At 32.8% G+C, this 19,406-nt stretch overlaps 1 protein-coding gene across 2 annotated transcripts in view; it reads right to left on the reverse strand.

The window, feature by feature from the left end:
- LOC109087167 (nidogen-1-like) overlaps positions 1 to 16,597 on the reverse strand; it is a 30,966-nt gene extending 14,369 nt beyond the window's left edge. Inside the window, exons 1-12 of one of the 2 annotated variants that reach the window (XM_042769543.1) lie at positions 16,154 to 16,597; positions 11,463 to 11,771; positions 9,889 to 10,106; positions 8,346 to 8,626; positions 8,115 to 8,249; positions 7,001 to 7,252; positions 6,226 to 6,426; positions 4,863 to 5,096; positions 4,440 to 4,577; positions 3,934 to 4,062; positions 2,740 to 2,883; positions 1,572 to 1,691 (exon numbers count right to left, since the gene is read on the reverse strand). In XM_042769543.1, the coding sequence (XP_042625477.1) occupies positions 1,572 to 1,691; positions 2,740 to 2,883; positions 3,934 to 4,062; positions 4,440 to 4,577; positions 4,863 to 5,096; positions 6,226 to 6,426; positions 7,001 to 7,252; positions 8,115 to 8,249; positions 8,346 to 8,626; positions 9,889 to 10,106; positions 11,463 to 11,771; positions 16,154 to 16,357 (2,365 nt within the window). In that variant the 5' untranslated portion in view covers positions 16,358 to 16,597. The remainder of the gene's footprint in view (positions 1 to 1,571; positions 1,692 to 2,739; positions 2,884 to 3,933; positions 4,063 to 4,439; positions 4,578 to 4,862; positions 5,097 to 6,225; positions 6,427 to 7,000; positions 7,253 to 8,114; positions 8,250 to 8,345; positions 8,627 to 9,888; positions 10,107 to 11,462; positions 11,772 to 16,153) is intronic. The other variant, XM_042769544.1, reaches the window with a different exon arrangement.
- Positions 16,598 to 19,406: the final 2,809 nt, after the last annotated feature.

Consider the following 19,406-nt stretch of genomic DNA (forward strand, 5'->3'; position numbering starts at 1 on the left):
TCCTACATAAGACTCGATAACTGTTAACAAAAATTATACAAGCAAAATTCATGTCTAGATAAATTCATGTTAGAGCTAAACTGGGCAGTCTTCTTTCTTCAAACATTGTGCTCCGGAGAAATGTCTTGATCACTTTCAATTTCGAGAACAAACGATTAATTGCATGACAAAATCTGGTGACAAGTCGTAAGTGAACCGCTAAACCGTTTGCCATTGAAACAGAGAAGAGCAGCAGTGGACCAGGGCACAAAAACACATAAATATACATTCACATAAATCATTAACAGATTAAAAAAAATGAAAGGGGAAAAAAATTGTGATGAGTTTCTATTCATTATGAGGGGATCCACAGTTCAGGTAAAGGAAAATCAGGCGGAAAGCCATTCTCTATTTTGCAAAAGGGAAAACAATGCAGTGATTGTTCTTTCTTTCTTTATTATTATTTTGCCAAGGCGTTAGAGTGATGAATGATGTCTTGCTTGTATGATCAACCAGCGTTGGTATTTGATTAAATTATGATTAACAGTTGGGAAAACAATGCAGTGATTGTACTGGCGCCTCACTCGAGCACACATCATTTTTGCTACCTTGAAATCGCAGCCAGTTCATCACCAAAATATAATACATATAAAGAAACATATAAAAGTTACAATGCTCAATTGAAATAGTCCGTTGTTGCGTTCAGCTTGAACAGAGCATCACTGTGCTGTTATAGCCTTTGTGAAGGATGATGATTGACATCAATAATGCGAGTTAAGTGTAAAACCTATATGTAATTAATATTATTTTAGCATATGTCGCATATGGAAACATTTGTATTGGTGCCGAACGAGAGAAGGCTTCAGTTTGCCTTTAAATTAATTTGTTTTCGGCTTGAAGTTTACATAGCCTAAATACTGTTAACTTAGAGGATTTGTTGTGAAGGGAAGGGAATAAAATAGCCTGTGTTTATAATGTTTTGTTCATAACATTTTGATTTACCGGTATTTTAGTCTACATTATTTCTGAATGTAATTATAAAATGCGACATGTTTTTTCCTCTCAAAACACAATTTTATACAAGTAGCGTTATTTTTAACTATGCAGCAAACATTTTAAATATCTTGAAAAAAAATACTTTAATGTCTTTAAAGCCTTGACAGTTTTTTTTTTTTTTTTTTCGTTTAAAAACTTTGGCCAAAATCTAGAAGAGATGATGCTGGCTATGACTAAGCGCAATTTAGGCTATGAGATTTTTTTTTTTTTTTTGATTTGCAGATTTTGATTTACATTATTATTATTATTATTATTATTGGCAAAGACAAAGTTTAAAAGGCTGGGGCCCCCAAGCACAGCGGAGACTGCGGGGGTGTCCCGTACACCACAGTGCTTATGCAATGGTGCACAAATATTCTCCAAACCACACTGTCCAAAAACCAAATGAAATTCTCCAAATATGCCAGAAATTACTTTATTGGTATCTACCAGAACTATGAATAAACCAGCAAAGCAGTTTGTGGAGGTTATTGGTCTGAGTAAATGAGAACAAAACCTAAAGACACAACTGATGTTCATTTACAGCTAGAGTCTACCTGGAGAGCAGTGGAAACCGTCGCCATGGAAACCAGAGTTACACTGACAGGTGAAAGATCCAGGTGTGTTGAAGCAGACAGCGTTTTCATGACACGGATTCACCTGACACTCGTTCTTGTCTGTTTTCAAAATAAAAAAATCCCACTAATATTTATTGTTTTGAAAAAATGTTTTGAATATTTATTGTAAAAAAATGTTTTCAAAATAAAAAAATCCCACTAATATTTATTGTTTTGCAAAAAAAAAAAAAAATAAAAAAAAAAAAAAAAAAAAAAATATATATATATATATATATATATATATATATAGCTATATATATATATATATAGATATATATATATATATATATGCATTTAAATCATTCACAGTGCTTTGTATAGTGGAAAGAAAGAAAAGAAATGTAATTTTCCTTAGTGAAGATTTTCGAGATAATTTTTTGCATTTAAATGACAATTAAGCACAGTTAAATGTTTAATAAATCTAATAAATAAAATAAATTTTTAACACTTTTAAAAAGAAAATATATTATTATAAATTAAATAATTAAATAATAAATTTATTCTATTTAAATGATAAATATGTTTAAATATTTAAAAAATGTATTACATTTAAGTAATAAATAAAACTAAACATCAATGAAGTTAAATTTGTAAGTAAAGCAAGTACAAAAATACTGAAAAATGAATGAGTTGGGAAACAGAAATGAAAGCTGATCTCAACTCAGTGTCTGTTTTCCCTCTCGGCTAATAATCACACTGAGAGGTCAGATCTATTAACATCATGTCAAATCATTCACAGCAAAGGTCAAGTGCTCAGCCACATATTTTTCCGACAACTACTGAAGATTTGCAGATGTTAAAAATCCTGCATTTACAGTAGCGCCTGACCAGTAGGAGTTTTTATTGGCCAATATGCAAATGCAATTTAACAATAACCAAGATTTTTGAGAAAAAAATTGCTGTTTTCAAAAGAAATTAAAATTTAAAAATATTAATATTAAATATATCAAAAAGCACTATCCATTGACCAGACTGTTGAATAGAAACTAGGCAGAATCGGGAAAATTAACTGACCAAATATCAGCCTAGTGGACATTAAAATGGAGTGTATTCTTCTAATAAATCGTTTAAATGAAAGCATGTCTGTGACAGAGAGGCAGAGACCCACCCTGACAGCTGCGTCCATCTCCCATGAATCCCGGCAGGCAGGTGCAGATGTAGGACGATCCTCCGATGTAGCTGCAGCGAGCGCGTTCAGGGACGTCACAGTCATGAGTGCCGACGCGACACGGGTCCAAGGGACGCTGCACCTCTACATCACAGCACAACCCATTAAATAAAACCCTCACGATTATCATCTAACTGATGTGAAACACACAAGTCTGAATATCCCTGCAGCAGTGATACGTCACAAAAGAGATCTCTTAAATATCTCAATCTCAATTCTCCAGACAGAAATTAGAGTGAGACTTTTGATGAAGCCTATCGCTTGCTTCTCTGATCCCTCTAATCTGACACGAATCTGCTTTAGAGATCCTTTCCTTTGCAAACAGTGACTTACGAGTCACAAATCTCAGTATGACCTCAAACATGTGTCTATTGTATACACATATTATGGACATGATGTCAGATGAAAATCAAGTCTTCTGGTTTCTTTAGATTACGTTTAGTATTTTACACTAGCAGTGTTTTTACAAAGTGTTCATTTCAAACAGAGAAAGAAAGAAAGAAAGAAAGAAAGAAAGAAAGAAAGAAAGAAAGAAAGAAAGAAAGAAAGAAAGAAAGGAGACATAATACATCAAAGCAAAAGAAATTAATAACACATTAGTAAGAAACTTCACTGTTGGACTTTTTTTATTCTTCATTTAAATGACTATTAAGCACAGTTGAATGTTTAATAAATACATTTAACACATACATTTATTAAAATATTATTTTACATTTCTTAAATTTCAATAGCAAATATTTATTACATTTAAATAATTAAATAAATTAAATAATTGTACTACTACAAAATAAAAAAACTACCAAAATCTTAAATAAGGAACCACACCTAGGGTTTTTTTTTTCTCCTATAGTAACATCATATCCCAAATAACATCACAACCCAAACACAAGCTTTCCATTTAATCCCGATCTTTACTTGGAAAAGCAACTGAGATCTTAAAGATCTTTTTCTTAATGAAGACCAGACTAAACAAAGAATTTGAAGTCACTTTCTAAATTTCTCTCATGAAAATTGGATTTTAGATACTTTATCATGGAAACAGAAAGTGTTTAATTTTATCATCTAAGTAGCAGGATTTTGTCAACAAACACAAGCAGACATAAACACGTCGTGACTCATTAAACTCTGACGTACCAACACACGTCTGTCCATCGCTGGCGAACTGGAATCCGTCCTGACACTCGCAGCGATACGTTCCCGGGTGATTATTGCAGACGGCGTTCGGGCCGCAGATCTGAGGCGTTTCCCAGCACTCATCAATGTCTGATGAGAAAAGAGAAGCACACCAATCCTGAGGATTTCCTCTAGCTTTTTCAGACAGAGACGAACTGCTTTAATGCAGTCGTGAACAAAAAGACTTGCCAAGGTTTACTAACGATTGTCATAATTATAGCTTTTTAAGATAACATCTGTCCGATTTATGTGTAATTTCCTTGAAGCATTAAGGGATGGGTCACATCCTTAGAGGTCTGGTGGAATATTCAGACAAATTTGACGTCTGATTAGAAGATTTCTTTGGAAACGACCCCCCTAGGAAGCCGAGCTGTACTTTCCCTTTGGAAGGAAGCAGATTGGTGTATGGTTTTAATTGCAATGATGGACTGAGGATCGATTTAATTATGCAAAATATCTAATGGTACCATAGCAAGTGCGTCCGTCTCCAGTAAAGCCCGCGGCACATTCACACGTGTACTGGTTTCCTTGTCCGGGTCTGCAGATGGCGTTGGTGTCGCAGCTGTGTCTGCCAGTGAAGCAGGCGTTTTCTTCAGTTTGTCCACCTGCGGATGTGGTATAAGAACCATTACTACTTCCCCAGATGATGAAAATACATTAAAAGAGAAAAAAGAATAACAAAAGTAACTGCAATTTTTTAAGCACACAATTCAGACTTTCACATATAAGTCAAATTATGTTTAATTAATTGAGATACGCAGAAATTAATTAAATGAGTTACAAACATTTCCAGGATAAATAAGTCAAATTATGTTTAATTAATTGAGATATGCAAAAATCGTGGTCATGATTAAAATACTATCCATCGTGCAGCCCAGATCTGCCCTCACCATTGCCGTCTCCAATCTTGTTTCTCGTGGCATAACGCATGAGCTGTTCGTCAATATAGTACTTGACGAACACTTGGTCGACGCTGAGCACCTGTGTGGGCGGCATGGCTCTGACAGCTTCATCGTGCTGGCACCCCTGAAACGTGATGGTCTCTCTGAATTGGTAGCTTCGGCTTTGGGTAGAACCGTCCTGTAGACTGATCACATATTTCCGTGTGGATGAAGCGGTGATCACTGACAGAAGAGACATACATGAGTCAATAGGTTTTAGAATAGAATTTAAATGCCAAGCATGATACTTTATATGCATACTTTCTGCATCCTTATGCATGTTTTATAATGCATACTCATACATACTAATGCATGATTTATCATCCACATCCATGCATACCCATGCATTTTGTAAATGCATCGTCATGCATGTTTTATCATGCATACTCATGCATGTTTTATCATCAATATTAATGCATACTTATCAAATGTACTCACACATATTCATGCATGTTTTATAATCCATCCTTATGCATGTTTTTTATGCAAACTCTTACATACTCATGCATGTTTTATCATACATACACATATGCACACATTTTATAATGCATACTCATACAAATTTATAATGCATCTTCATATATACTCAAGCATGTTTTCACATAAATATTTTACAATGTATAATTATGCATGTTTTATGATGAATACTCATACATATTTTATAATGCATCTTCATATATACTCAAGCATGTTTTATTATGCATACTCATAAATACTCATATATAATAAAAAAATACATATACATACGTATACATTTTATAAAACATAATGAATACTCCTAAGTGCTCATATATATTTTATAATACATATTTCTATATACTCAAGTATGTTTTATGATGCATATGCATGCATACTATGCATGTTTTAAAATCTGATATATATTTTATAATCCATGTTTTATAATGAATACTCATACATACTGATATATATTTTATACATACATACTCATGCATGTTTTATGAATGTTTTATAATGAATACTCATATATATAATGCATACTTATCCATGTTTTATAATGAATACTCATACATACTGATATATATTTTATAATGCATATTCATATATACTCAAGCATGATTTATGATGCATTCTTATGCATGTATTATTATGCACAACAATATTTATAAATCACACTTATTAAAATTCAAAAATAAACACTCATATAATGAAAAATCATACACACACATATATAATAAATAATACACACCAATGCATAATCACGCATGTTTTATTCTTGCATACATTGTTGTTTTATCATGCACACTCATTATTGTTTTATGTGAGTATATATTTATATGATGGTTTGACTCACAGTTGGTGCTGTACTGGTAGATCTCTGTGTAAGGGTCGATCTGAACTGTGGCTCCCTGAGGAACCTCAGGAATTTGTCCTTCAAGTCTGGTGTCAACCATCAGGTGGTCGTGCTCATTAATGCCTTTGAACTCCTGAGAGATGGTCAAGCGTTCCCCGCCCGGCTGGAAGGTCACATCAGCCTCACGTCTGAACTCTCCGCCTGACAGACAGGTGAAAGTGGGAGTGTGAGGCTGGATTTCCATCACACAAACTGAATCACTGCACAGCAAACAACTCAAACTGATGCGTCAAAGCTGACACACACTGTTTTGAAAACACTGATTTTAAAAGGGATGGTTTGTTGCAAGACATACTTGCTGTATTCTGGCTCTTTCTGCAGCCTCACAACTCATCTAACAACTTCCTATACATCAGTCACTCCTTCATTAAATGTTTAAGCACTTTTACACCCAAATAACTGCTGCGAAAATTGTTCACATCTAATCTTACGTCTGCAATACATTTATGAGTAAAGCATGAGAAAAAAGCATTGCAGGATTTTATAAATTGCCAATTGATTAGATGGTGAAAATACTCTAAAAATCTTAATATAACAGGTGGATTAGAAATAAGGGGGATTGAAATTACAAAGAAAAGTATTAATAATACTACTACAGGCAATAGTAAATGTTTACAGCTCACAAAATTAAGTCGCACCGGCAGAAAAAATGGTTGCAAAATGCGCCTATTTGTTCGCAGTCTGAAGCCCTGTGTGAAATAGCTGAAAGTCTCACCGATGATGCTGAAGCCGTTCCTGAAGCCCGGCTGCTGAAGTGCAAACATCCAGCCGATGATTTCTCCGACGGACGACAGCGGCTGCAGAGAGAAGCCGATGATCGCTGGAATGTCGCTGATGGCCACATACGCTCTGCCGTCATTCAACACCACATACGTGTGGAGACTGTTGCTGATGAAGTCCACGGGCACCGGCGAGTCTCCCACGAACACCCTGCCGCTCACCTTACCATGCATCCTCTGAGGAACACCTGTGAAAGACACCATTCAGAATCCAATCTCCTGAGAAAAGCCACAGCTCAGAACCCAACACTGTACCAAAACTCTTCATTCTATGAAAGTAACAAAAATTTCATTAAACAGATTTCAAACATGAAATCTACTAGCATTACCATAATTGGCTTGAGCTCAACAATATGATTAAGGTAAGACAGACTGAAGATACTGAACTTTACCAGCTCAACATGGAACATTTTAGTCATATTCATTTTAGTCATATTATATTCAAATAAGACTTAATTTTTTTGTCCTGCAATACTATTAAGACACAGTCTTTGAGGTCAACAACAAATAAAATGTGAAACATTGTTTATTCTAATAAGTAGACTAATTAATTTAATCAGAAAACATATTTTAATAAGTAAATATTTTACATAATTGTAAATATTTGGCTTATTAAAAAGGTTTAATACAAACAAGTAAAAAATATTTAAAAAAAATTAAATAAATATATAGATTTTTAAATAATAAGAAATAACAATAAAACAACCAAAAATATATATATTTTTATTTATATGTCAGGAAGTCTATTAGTCTTTTTTCTGCTGTCCAAAATATATTTGATTACTTGAATTAAATATTGTGCACTTTATTATTTGCATTATAAATATATATACTTTTAAAAATCATAAATACCAACCATAAAACCCTTAATAAAAATATTTTTCATCCTCAAATCATGTGACCATTAATGTGTTTCTAAATGCATATTTACTATATTTATTATTATTTATTATTTTTCTCTGCTGTCAGTGATCATGACCCGCCATAAGAAAACACTTCTATAAAAGAAATGAAACAAGTAACAACTCGAGTCCATTATAGAGTTATTACCATCAGGTACACACTGAACTCCATTGCCGCTGTATCCAGGTGTACACCGGCAGCATCGTCCGCTCCGATAGCTCCTACATTCACCAAATCTTGAGCACTTCTGTCTGCCACATTCACCAGAGTTGTATGTAAATACTGCATGCAAAGAACAAGACAAAAAATAGGATCGTTTTGGCTCAAGAAAAGTATGAAGTTGTTAATTACTGTAGAAAATAAACCACTCATGCTGACCATTATCCTCGAAGTTCTCTTCATTTTCGATTTCCACGACCGCCGGTCGCTCGGGCCTGAACTGGACCGTGTGCACCTGGATGGGTGGAGGGTGTTCTGGACGATGGTAAACTTCATCCAGGTCAGGATACACCGGGTGTTGATGGCTGTGGCTTCCTGTGCTCCTGTGCAGGTGGGAATCCAAAGGAAAATCCGGCACTTCTCCAGGAGCGACGTCTGTGAAGTGAGGGAACGTCCCTATTTCATACACCCACACGCCACGCTTTCCGGAGTTAGTCTGCCTGGAAAAGACATCCAGCAGCATTGTGGGAAAACATGGGCGAAGTACACTGACACAAAAATGTTATTAGTTCACCTAAAAATTATTTGTTGCTCCAAACCACTATGCTGTTAATTTCTGTGGAACATAAATGAAAAATTCTTGATCTATATTTACATATTACATTTTCATTACAACAAAAATGCATAGTGAATGCATCTGTCAAGCCCCAAAAAGCAATAAAAATAGCTAAGCTGCAAAAAAAAAAAAAGTATATATATATATATATATATATATATATATATATATTATTTAGTATTTTTTTCACATTTTGCCTTCCATTATAAATATCAAAAAATTATAAAATCAAGATTTAAGAACATTTACTTGAGAAGGAAAATGACTTCAGATTTTAGATATAACGGGTTTAAAAATACATAAATCAATCAATAATAAATATTTACTTGAGAAGGAAAATTACCAGATATCAAGTCTTCTTTTCTGAAAAATGTATCAAAATTAAGTGAATATATGCTTAAAAAATTTAAAATATATTTTATCTTATTTATCAAACTCACTTAATTTTAATACATTTTTCAGAAAACAAGATTTAATATCTTAAGTCATTTTACTTGTCCAATAAATGTATCTTGAATGTTTATATAAAATACAGAAGAATATATATTTGCAGATCTCAAGAAAATATTTTAGATCAAAAAGGTTCAAGTCCATTTATTTTGTTTTCCTAAATATACTTTATTATTTGTAACAAACATTCATAAATCAATAAGAATTCTTAAAATCAAGATACATTAACTTGTTAAAAAGAAAATACTTTAGATATTAAGTTTTGTTTTCAGGAAAATGTATCCAAAAAAAAAGAATTTCTGTCAATGGCGAAATAAAAATAAACATGTTTTTGAATTAAGCATTTTAAGCATAAACTCATTTTTCAGAAAACAAGACTTAATATCTTAAGTATTTTAGCTTAATAAGTAAGTGTATCTTAGTTTGAAGTGCCCTTGTTATGCATTTCAAATACTGTCTTTCATGCGGTGTGTAATGTAGCTGTAAACAATCTTTAAAGTTGTAAAACCAAAAGTGCACAATAAATAAAGTTATTGTCTCCCAAAATAAAGAATTGACTCTGAACATCTGAAACGAGTCGCAAGCATTGCATAATACAAATGTGAACAACTTGGGTTTGGAGCATCATTAGTGTGAGTACATGATGACAATATTTCCATTTAGGTTAACTCCAACACTAACAGCAACCAAACTTACTCAGCTAATTTCTTGACAGACGCCTCGGTGTCGTCTGTGATGCGATAGTACGGTCCTTGCTTCTTAGAAAAGAAAAAGTGTGTCTCCTGTCCTTTACTAAAGCCGGCGTGCATCGTGTAGCTGCCGGTGCTCTGGAACTGCATCGCCTCTCTCGGGTAGAGAAGAATCGCAAAGGACATCGTCTCCAGAGAAGCGATGACCAGCTGAAACGTATTTCGCTGTAAGGATAAAGAACAGGATTCATTAACTCTTTAAGTGTATTTTATCCAATCAATTAAATCCACGACTCTTATAATTCACACATACAGCAAGATGCAATGATAAAGCCATCAGAACTTATTTCAGTTAGTTGCCATAGCAACATTTCTCTTTTTTTGTGTAGTTCAACAAAACTTAAACTGAATATTAATAAAAAAGTATTCAGACATATAAAAATTACTAAAAACTAAGTTCAAGTACTAAAATTACAATATATATATATATATAAAAAAAAAAAAAAAAACAAAAAAAAAAAACCAATTCAAAATATGAATAAAATGTAAAAATTATATTAAACATAAAAAACACTAGATTCATATGTAAAAGAAGTGAAAAGATCTTCCAGTGGAAAATATATTAACATATTTAAAACCTATGAAGCCTTAAAATATGATGCAATTATGCTTTAATTAAGTTAAATATAAACACACATATATATAAAATAATAATAAAAATGGGAAAAAAAATTACTAAAACCTTAACTAAAATTAAAATGAAAAAAAAAAATCTACAAATAAAAACTATATAATAATTTATATTATATATAACTTATAAATTATAATAGTTTATTAATTAAACTAAAACAAAACAGGATTTTTTCCCCAGTAGTTTTTAACTATTTTATAGTTAAAATAAATGAAAATGATCTGCCTATGCAAAATAATTAAACAAAATTATGTATATTAAGTATATAATATAACAAGATATATAAAAACAACAAAATGACTAAATTTGAGCTAAAATTAAAATTAAAACAGAATATTAAAAAAACTAATTCAAAACATTAATAAAAAAACTGTTATATATAAATTATACTAATGACACTGGATTTTTTCCCCACGTTTTTAACAAAATTGTATATTTAAAAAAGTAAGAAAAATAAATAAATAATAATAATAATAATAATAATAATAAATAAATCTGGCCCAGCAAAATACATTCTATTAATATATTCAAACTACAACCTATATGGAGCCTTAAAATTGTATGCAATTACTTTAATTTAACTTCTTTTTAGAATTTTTAGATATTTCAATCGGAAAATAAGGCAAAAATACTTGTTAGGAATATGATTTTTGTAGTGCAGGTGAGTTTGACACATGCATTTGATAATTGTGATATGATGCAGTTTTCTTATGCCTAAAACATATCCGAACACAGATGTTATGATTCGATTTTCAAAAGCTATGGTGTGTTATGCAGCCTACCAATAATGCAAAGCAACCAGCAGTAGAAAAGACCAACAGTACATCAATGAAAAATACATGCTGAAATCTCTGTATGTGTGAACGGCCCACAAATAAACTGAACCTCACTCTTCCCGGGTGCTCCAGTCCGTCTCCTCTGCTCTCAGTCCGATGGGACGCCACATCCACCCATGTGACCACCACAGCGTGGATGGGGTTCACCACGTCATCCTCAGGAAAAGCTCTGTTGATGTGATCGGCCGCCTGCTGTAGAAGAGCCGGACTGGAGTCCTGGCGGAAGAACACCTTTCCTTCACCGTCGCTGGTGTCCAGGTCGCCCTGCAGAGCAGCGATCATCCCAAAACTAGCCGGCATGTCGCCCAGATACTCGGATTCTCCTGTTGGCTCCTCCAGGGCAACAAACCCATTGGTGTTGATCTAAATGTGAGAGATGGTATATAGAGAAACAATAACTGCCAATGGGAATCAACAGCCATAACAAAAACACTACAATACATTTATTTTTAATGACATTCAGTTTGGTTTATTAAAAAATACACAACAACACCTCAAAACATTGTTTTATATTAATAATTAATCAAAAAAAATAATAATAGTGAAAAATAAATAAAATTAAATAATAAAAAATTAAATTAAATTAAAAATAAAAATTGATTTTAATGAGAGCCAGATTTGATTGAAAAACTAAACGAAAACAAGAAATTTTGTCTTGGCAACTTACTGAAATTAAATAATTAATACAAAATAACTATACAGACATATAAATATAAATAAATATAAAACAACTAATAAAAATTACAAAAACACACAACAGAATGACTAAAGCTTTAATTAAAACATTAAAAATATTAATTAAATCTAATTAATAAATAATATTAATAGTATTATATAAAATGTATTATATATTATTTATTATAAATATATTATAAATATAATATATATTTATTTCATTATATTTCAAATAAAAAATATAAAAATTAAATAAACAAATAAAATTAAATAAAATATGAAATAAATGCACATTTGTGTGTTGAAAAGAGCTACATTAGTTCCCTATCTTACTGAAACCTTGATATAAAAACAGAGGAAATACTCTTGAAATGTGCACTGAAATCAACAGAAACTGAGTTGGTGTTTGTAATGGTTTAGAGAATAAAGTCCATTGCCAAACACTCACATACAGTACATACACACACAAGTGTAAAAACACAGAAACTATCTTAAAAACTAAAAACAATACTGGTCAGGAACTTGCAATGCAATGCAAACATCAACAAAACATACACCTCAACTGCTGATTTTGACTTATTTTGTATATAACAACATATTAAAGAGGATAAAGCAACAAAGTCTCCACACTCTCAGAAAAAAAAGGTACAAAAGCTGTCACTTAACAGATGATTAAAACTAAACAGCTACAACTTGGACTGCAAAAGAAGGACTTTTTAAAGCAGATTTAACATGAACACAGCTTAGTGAAGAATGAATGAGGAAATGCTTCAGTGGTTTAATAAGGAATATCATGCACATTTTGATCGTTTGTACAATGACTGTTCAGCACTTCACTAACTAACAGCTGTGCACGCTTAGACTAAATTTACAGATGCTTTTCACTTGTATTCAGCAGGAGAACCTATAAATCCTGATGAAGGAAAGTTTCATTCTTTCTTGTGATGTTGTCACTCATTCAATCTAGAAACAATCTGCTCTTAAACACTGGCGCTATTTCGGCTTTACAAACAACAACAACACATCATGATACACAAACATACAGCCATGAATAGTTCTAAAATATTCCTGCCAAGAACCAAAACAAATCAAAAAAGGAAAAGGAAACTGGCAAAGGAGACCTGTGGGAAAGGAAGCATTCAAGGGATTGTAATTATGAATGTTATTGTTAGTGGAGTCCTCTCACAATATCCTACAGACAGACGTAAAAGTCCTAAAAACACATTTTCCTGTTGTGTCTGCGTCAGTCTGACCCTTCATCACTTTTTTAATTGGTTGAACTATTAATTTCCTCTTAAAATTTGTTGACTTTTTCTCATTTACGGTCATGAATGTGCATGCAAAGTTTAGACAGATAGATGTGTTTTGGAAAGGCTGTACAGAAATTGTTATGACCTCAAAGTGACCCTCATTGGTGTCCAAGCAATTTGCCAAAATCAACACTTTGAAAAACGCTCAAGAATCAGGTAAAAAAAAATTGTAACTTGTCAAAAACTAAAATATGAAATAGGGGTCGACCAATTATCGGCACCGATATTAAGCTTTTTTATGGTTATCGGTATCGGTCATTTTCAAAACTGATTCGCCAATAAACTTATTTAAATGCATTTAAAAAAAGTTTTTGTCAGAGCCCTTGTTATTCTTAATTTTGACATAAATTTTCATTTTTACACCAGACATATATATCTCTTCAAAATAGTGGTTATCGGTCTACTTGATCTGTAATAATCGGCCCTGAAAAACACATATCGGTCGACCCCTAATATGAAACACATTTATGAAATATAAGAATCAAAGTTTACTCAAAACTGAGACTTGTCTTCTGAATCATCCCCTGGAAAACATCGTCTTCATGTAGTTTCACAGTCTAAAAATCTGACAAAGGTTATTTTTTAATTATTTATTTATTTTTTCTAGCCTGTTTCAGCACTGAAAAGAAGTATGAGAAACCCATTTTACCCTGCCAAGACTTTGAGAAATAAACAAAAAGCCAGAGGAAGTACAAATATTTATACTAAACTGTAGTTTATACACATATAGTGTTGGTGCAGCTAATTTTGAACCTAAAAATATGTGGGTCAAACTGGCCCCTAACACAATAGAAATAACAAAAACTATAGGGAGTTATAAAGTTTCTGACATATTTAATATTCTTTAGTAACTGACAATCTATAACAGACGGTTTCCGTTTTTACACATATGATTTTTGCCTATTTGGTGATTTTTTTTTTTTTTTTTTTGCATGGAAACCAAAGGGTGTCTGTTTGACCCCAACACAAAAATAGTACTGGATTTCAAAACAACATGAGGGTTAAATCATCTGAACAGTCCAGGATCTGATTCACCCAATCAATACGCACTTATTCGGGAATGTGTCTGGAGTATTTCACTACAGGAGTCACTCAAAGTCAACATGAAAGCAAAACTGATGCTATACCTTTGTGATAAACATTCCCACACTAACTGTTAATGATTCATCAATCAATCAATCAATCAATCAATCAATCAAGCAATCAATCACAATGCCATTTCAAAACCTCTTCAAACAATACTCAATTAGTACTGGATCACAGCATTTCTATTTTAATAGAGTATAATGAGCAGTTTTGTCTGTGCTGCTGTAGTAACTGTGTCCAGTCAATCAGATGGGTGAAAAAACACAGCAAAACAAACCGCAGAGCATTTGCATTATGAAACCTATTCATCTTTCATTTCTGTTTATTTTAGAAAACACCCCCTGACAGAGACTAATCTAGTTTTAAATATGTTGGCATTAGGCAGGTGTTGGGAATTTCAGCTGTGCATCTCAATTAGACTCATCAGGTTTCAGTAATTCATTCTAAAGACACAAACATGCATATATGTGTGTATTTACAGTATGCTATAAAACGCTTTAAAGCCAGCTAACAAAAATATGTTCCAAGGACATTTTGCTTACATTCACATTAAGTTATGAAAACATTACTTCAAACTTCATTCATTCAAAACGTTTCAAAATGAATATTTTTTTCTTGGTTATGTTAACGTTGGAAAAAAATAATTGAGGGAGCACTCAATTTGATCATTTTGCAAACATTATGGGAACGTTACTTCGGAATGTTCCGAAGTAGTAACGTCCAACTAAAACGTTTCAGCAAAAAGTTCCATGACTGATGTATAAATTCTGCTAATGTCTCGATAACGTTATTAAAGACCAGATAACTCTGAACAGATGTTCTATTAACGTTACTGTAAGAATGTTTCTTCTTAACTTTGCCAGAACGTTCTGAGAATGTTCCCTTTCAGCTCAGAAAACTGTATGTTCTTCATAAATACTACTATGTACTAATATATTTGAACGTATATGTGGCACTGACCTTTGGCATTACTGAAGTGACCTAATAAAAAGTAGCCTATTTCAGAGTGTAACTAACGGTATACTTATATATTTAACAGACAGATCCAGCTTTTATAGTTATAAATCATTATTATAATAATATATAATATATATAATAAAAACACATCTCTTCCATCTTTATTTGACCCTCTAACTCCAGCACTCTCTTAACTCCTAGCACTCTCTATTCTACTTGCACTCTATTCATTAAGCAAAAAAGAACTCTAACACTAGAAAAACTTACACTAGCTTTCTAATCTTTTTGTATTCTATCGGTTTTCTTTTCATTTATTATGCAATTAACAAACGCAAAAAAGACCTCTAACACTAGCTTGCTCTATTCTTTTTCTATTCTATCTGTTTTCTATTTATTATACTTTTTAAAAAGCCCCTACGTATACTTCGTTTAAGCTTGTTATAGCACTTGTATATCATTGCTCTTTTGTTGATTTTGATTGCTTCTGTTGTCCTCATTTGTAAGTCGCTTTGGATAAAAGTGTCTGCTAAATGACTAAATGTAATGTAAATGTAAATACATCTTTTATAATCGCCTCACTATTCTGGACATGCACCGTGGTAAATTTCTCTTGGAGTGCATGACTATGGCTATAACTTTTTAACATTGTTGAGATCAAAGTTTGTCATGATATTATTACTGAAGCTATTGTATGTCACTAATAGCTGAAACACTCACGTAAATCTTGTCGAACTGTCCGTCGTAAAAAGCCAGTGGTTTCTCGAGCCTGAGCTCGTGAGTCTCGTCCTCTCCTTCATCCAGAGACTGGTCCCCTGCGGTTCTCCCGAACGGAAAAAGTTCCTGTCGTGTTATCCCGCTGACACACACTGACAATCCCAACAGTAAGATCCACACTGGCCATCTCTGCCCCTGCCGACCCATCTCCAGTCCAGACCCGACCCTGCAGCTGCCTGAGACTCACTGACCGACTGATGACCGGTGGAGGATAGTGACCGATTTAACCAGCAGCGCTCCTCCTCCCCTTCCCCTTCTAGCCTATTTCACATGAGGTCACTCAGCTTTTTTCATGTTTAAAAAATAAAATTTGTTAGAATAAAAATGAACCTGTTATTCCGCAAACGCGAAGTACACCTGTGCTTCTCCCTAACCCTCTGGTGTTGTTCAATTGGGGGTCACACCAGTGACGTCACGAGGGGGGTGGGGCTTAAGCCCCTGATGTTTTGTCAAAAGCCCTTGATCTTTAAGCTTGAACATGTTTCACTTACCAAATAAATTATGTTTAATAACTTGTATTAGAAATCCATGATAAATAGTGTAACGGTTCAACATCTGTGTGTGAGATCCATCCATCCAGGGGTTTTCCTCACCTGTGGCTCAAGACTCTGGGTTACGCTCCTTACAGAACTGGGCTGATAGTACTCAACATCACACTTATAAATGTTGCAGGGAAATCATTTCATAAAAACTTCAAAGGCCAAGACATATTTTAAAATTTACAGGACAAAATCAAGTTCAAAAAGTACAAAATCAAAATCATGTTTGGTGTAAAATCGATGAAATACAATGCAGAATTACAGTAAAATAATACTTTATAATCATAAGAAGATAACAGAAGATCATCATAATAAAAGTACAGCCTCATATTATAACCTCCTGAAGCACAAACACGTGTGAGATATTTCAGATTTGTCTGTAATTGTTCAGACACAAGAAGCACGAGTCCTTGAACATACAAAAATCACTTTGGTTGAACTCTTTTTACAGGTGTTTTACCAATCAGAGAGATAATAAAAGACAATACAATGTTTGTTTCAACATACTGACTAAAAAAAATTTAGTCAGACTTATTTCTTACTCTCTGACTCAACAAAAAGAAAAAAAAAGGAAAAAAAGGATTATAAATGCTTGCTTCAAAACATACGATTACATTACACAATAATACAAGTAGAAATACTAGTAATGTAGTATGCATGTACAATATGGTAGCAATATAAATAAAATACAGCAAAGACTGTAAATATTACTAAGGAAAGAAATCAGAAAAAAGAACAAACTTTACACCTTTTTTAACCAATCACTGCCATCTGTCAAGAAAACCAAATACAATTTATTTCCCTTTTTTTATGTACTCTGTGTCTTAAACAAACAGGGACGAGATAGAGAGGACAAAAACAGCTAGGGTCAAATGCAAAGGAGTGGTTACATAAATGGTTATTTATATACAAAAATCACCCTCTCTCCATCACAGTGTGAGTAAAACATCCCGTGTGACTCCAAACATCACAGTTCAAATAAAACACTTCAAATATGTGTGGTCACATCAGTTTTGTTTAATTAAGGTTGTCTTGTGGCTAAACCTAAACACATTCTCAAAACAACAAGTTTGGAAAGGCATGCAGTAAATTACAATTGCCTAGACCTAAACATTTTTTTAATAGATTAATTTAGTGCTTCAAAGAAAAAAAAATCATACAGGTTTGGAAAGGCATGCAGTAAATTACAATTTTCATTTTCATTTCATGACGTCACCAAAACATAAGGCTGATTAAGAATGGCTTAGCAACATTACTATATAGACAATATTAAACCGTACATTATGATGCTGATATACTTTGAAATTTTCATGTAGCTTTCAGTCAGCAAATCAGTTACTAGTGATAATCATTATGTTATAGAATTAATGCTCATGACAGAAATGTTCACTACTACATCATCAGAGCTTGTCTTTTTGATAGTATAGTATAATTAATCACCATCCTCAGAGCATGAGCTTGATTTTGGCACAATGTCTTTCCCTTTGAAACCGCACAATAATTGGCAATAATATCCTGAGTTGACTGTATTGTGTGCAAATGAACAGTGACATGAGAAGACTGAGAGATCACGGTTCAGTGTCAGCGGATAAATCTGAATGTAACTTTAGTTAATTAGGAGTTAGGGGTTAGTGTTAAACTACTAGATCAAGGGAAAACATCAACTAATGTAGTCTAGAGGTGCCTGTGTTGCTGTAATATTGAAGGACAGCGCCATCTACTGCTCAATCACTTCTCTACAACAACAGCAAGAATGACGTTTTGACATTTAAAGAGGTAATGAGCGAAGGGGATGCAGAATTGCATTTTTAAATTAAAATGGAATGAAAGAAAATCTTAATTTTTAAAAATTTAAATTTCTTTTTTATCAGTCATTTGTGCTATTTCTAGAAACATTAAATTATAATAACGCTCAGCATCTGAAATGACACTTTGTATTTAATAAAATTTGTATTTAGTTCAAATATATTTAACTATACACTCACATTTCTCAGAGACCGTGATGAAAGAATGCATAGTGTGGGTTTTCCAGATGGAAAGCTTGAAGAAAACACAGAGGACATCATCTGCTCTGGAACTTTTCAGTTGTTATGTTGAACTAATGACATTCTTCTGTTGGATGATCTTTAATTCAGCTTCCTGTGCGCTGTGGCCTGGATTGAAAGGGAGCCTGTTTTTAATTATGAATTTTTCTCAATCCTGCTACATGAGCTTTTAAGTATTGCAAAAGCATATTCGTGACTTAAATTCAAATAATAATGCAAGGATAGAGCTAATATATTTTATCATTAGAATTTACTGTCAATAATCAAGATCATGTCTACAATATGATATATTTCACCCGAAACATTTGTGAAAACATAATAAGAATGACATTAATTTGAACTTTTAAGAATGATTTGCTGCTCATTTATTTAAATTTTTATTTTTATTATCAATCAACATTTTTTTTTTTACAGTCAGTTTTTTACTGTCACTTTTAATCAATTTAATGCATATTTGCTGAATAAAAGCACATATCCATTTGAATGGAAGTATACTGTGGTTTCTGCACAAATATTAAGTACAACTGTTTTCAACACTGATAATAATCAGAAATGTTTCTCGAGCAGCAAATCAGCATATTAGAATGATTTCTGAAGATCACGTGACACTGA

This window comes from Cyprinus carpio, chromosome A13 (assembly GCF_018340385.1).
Source record: "Cyprinus carpio isolate SPL01 chromosome A13, ASM1834038v1, whole genome shotgun sequence".
Classification (NCBI taxonomy): domain Eukaryota; kingdom Metazoa; phylum Chordata; class Actinopteri; order Cypriniformes; family Cyprinidae; genus Cyprinus; species Cyprinus carpio.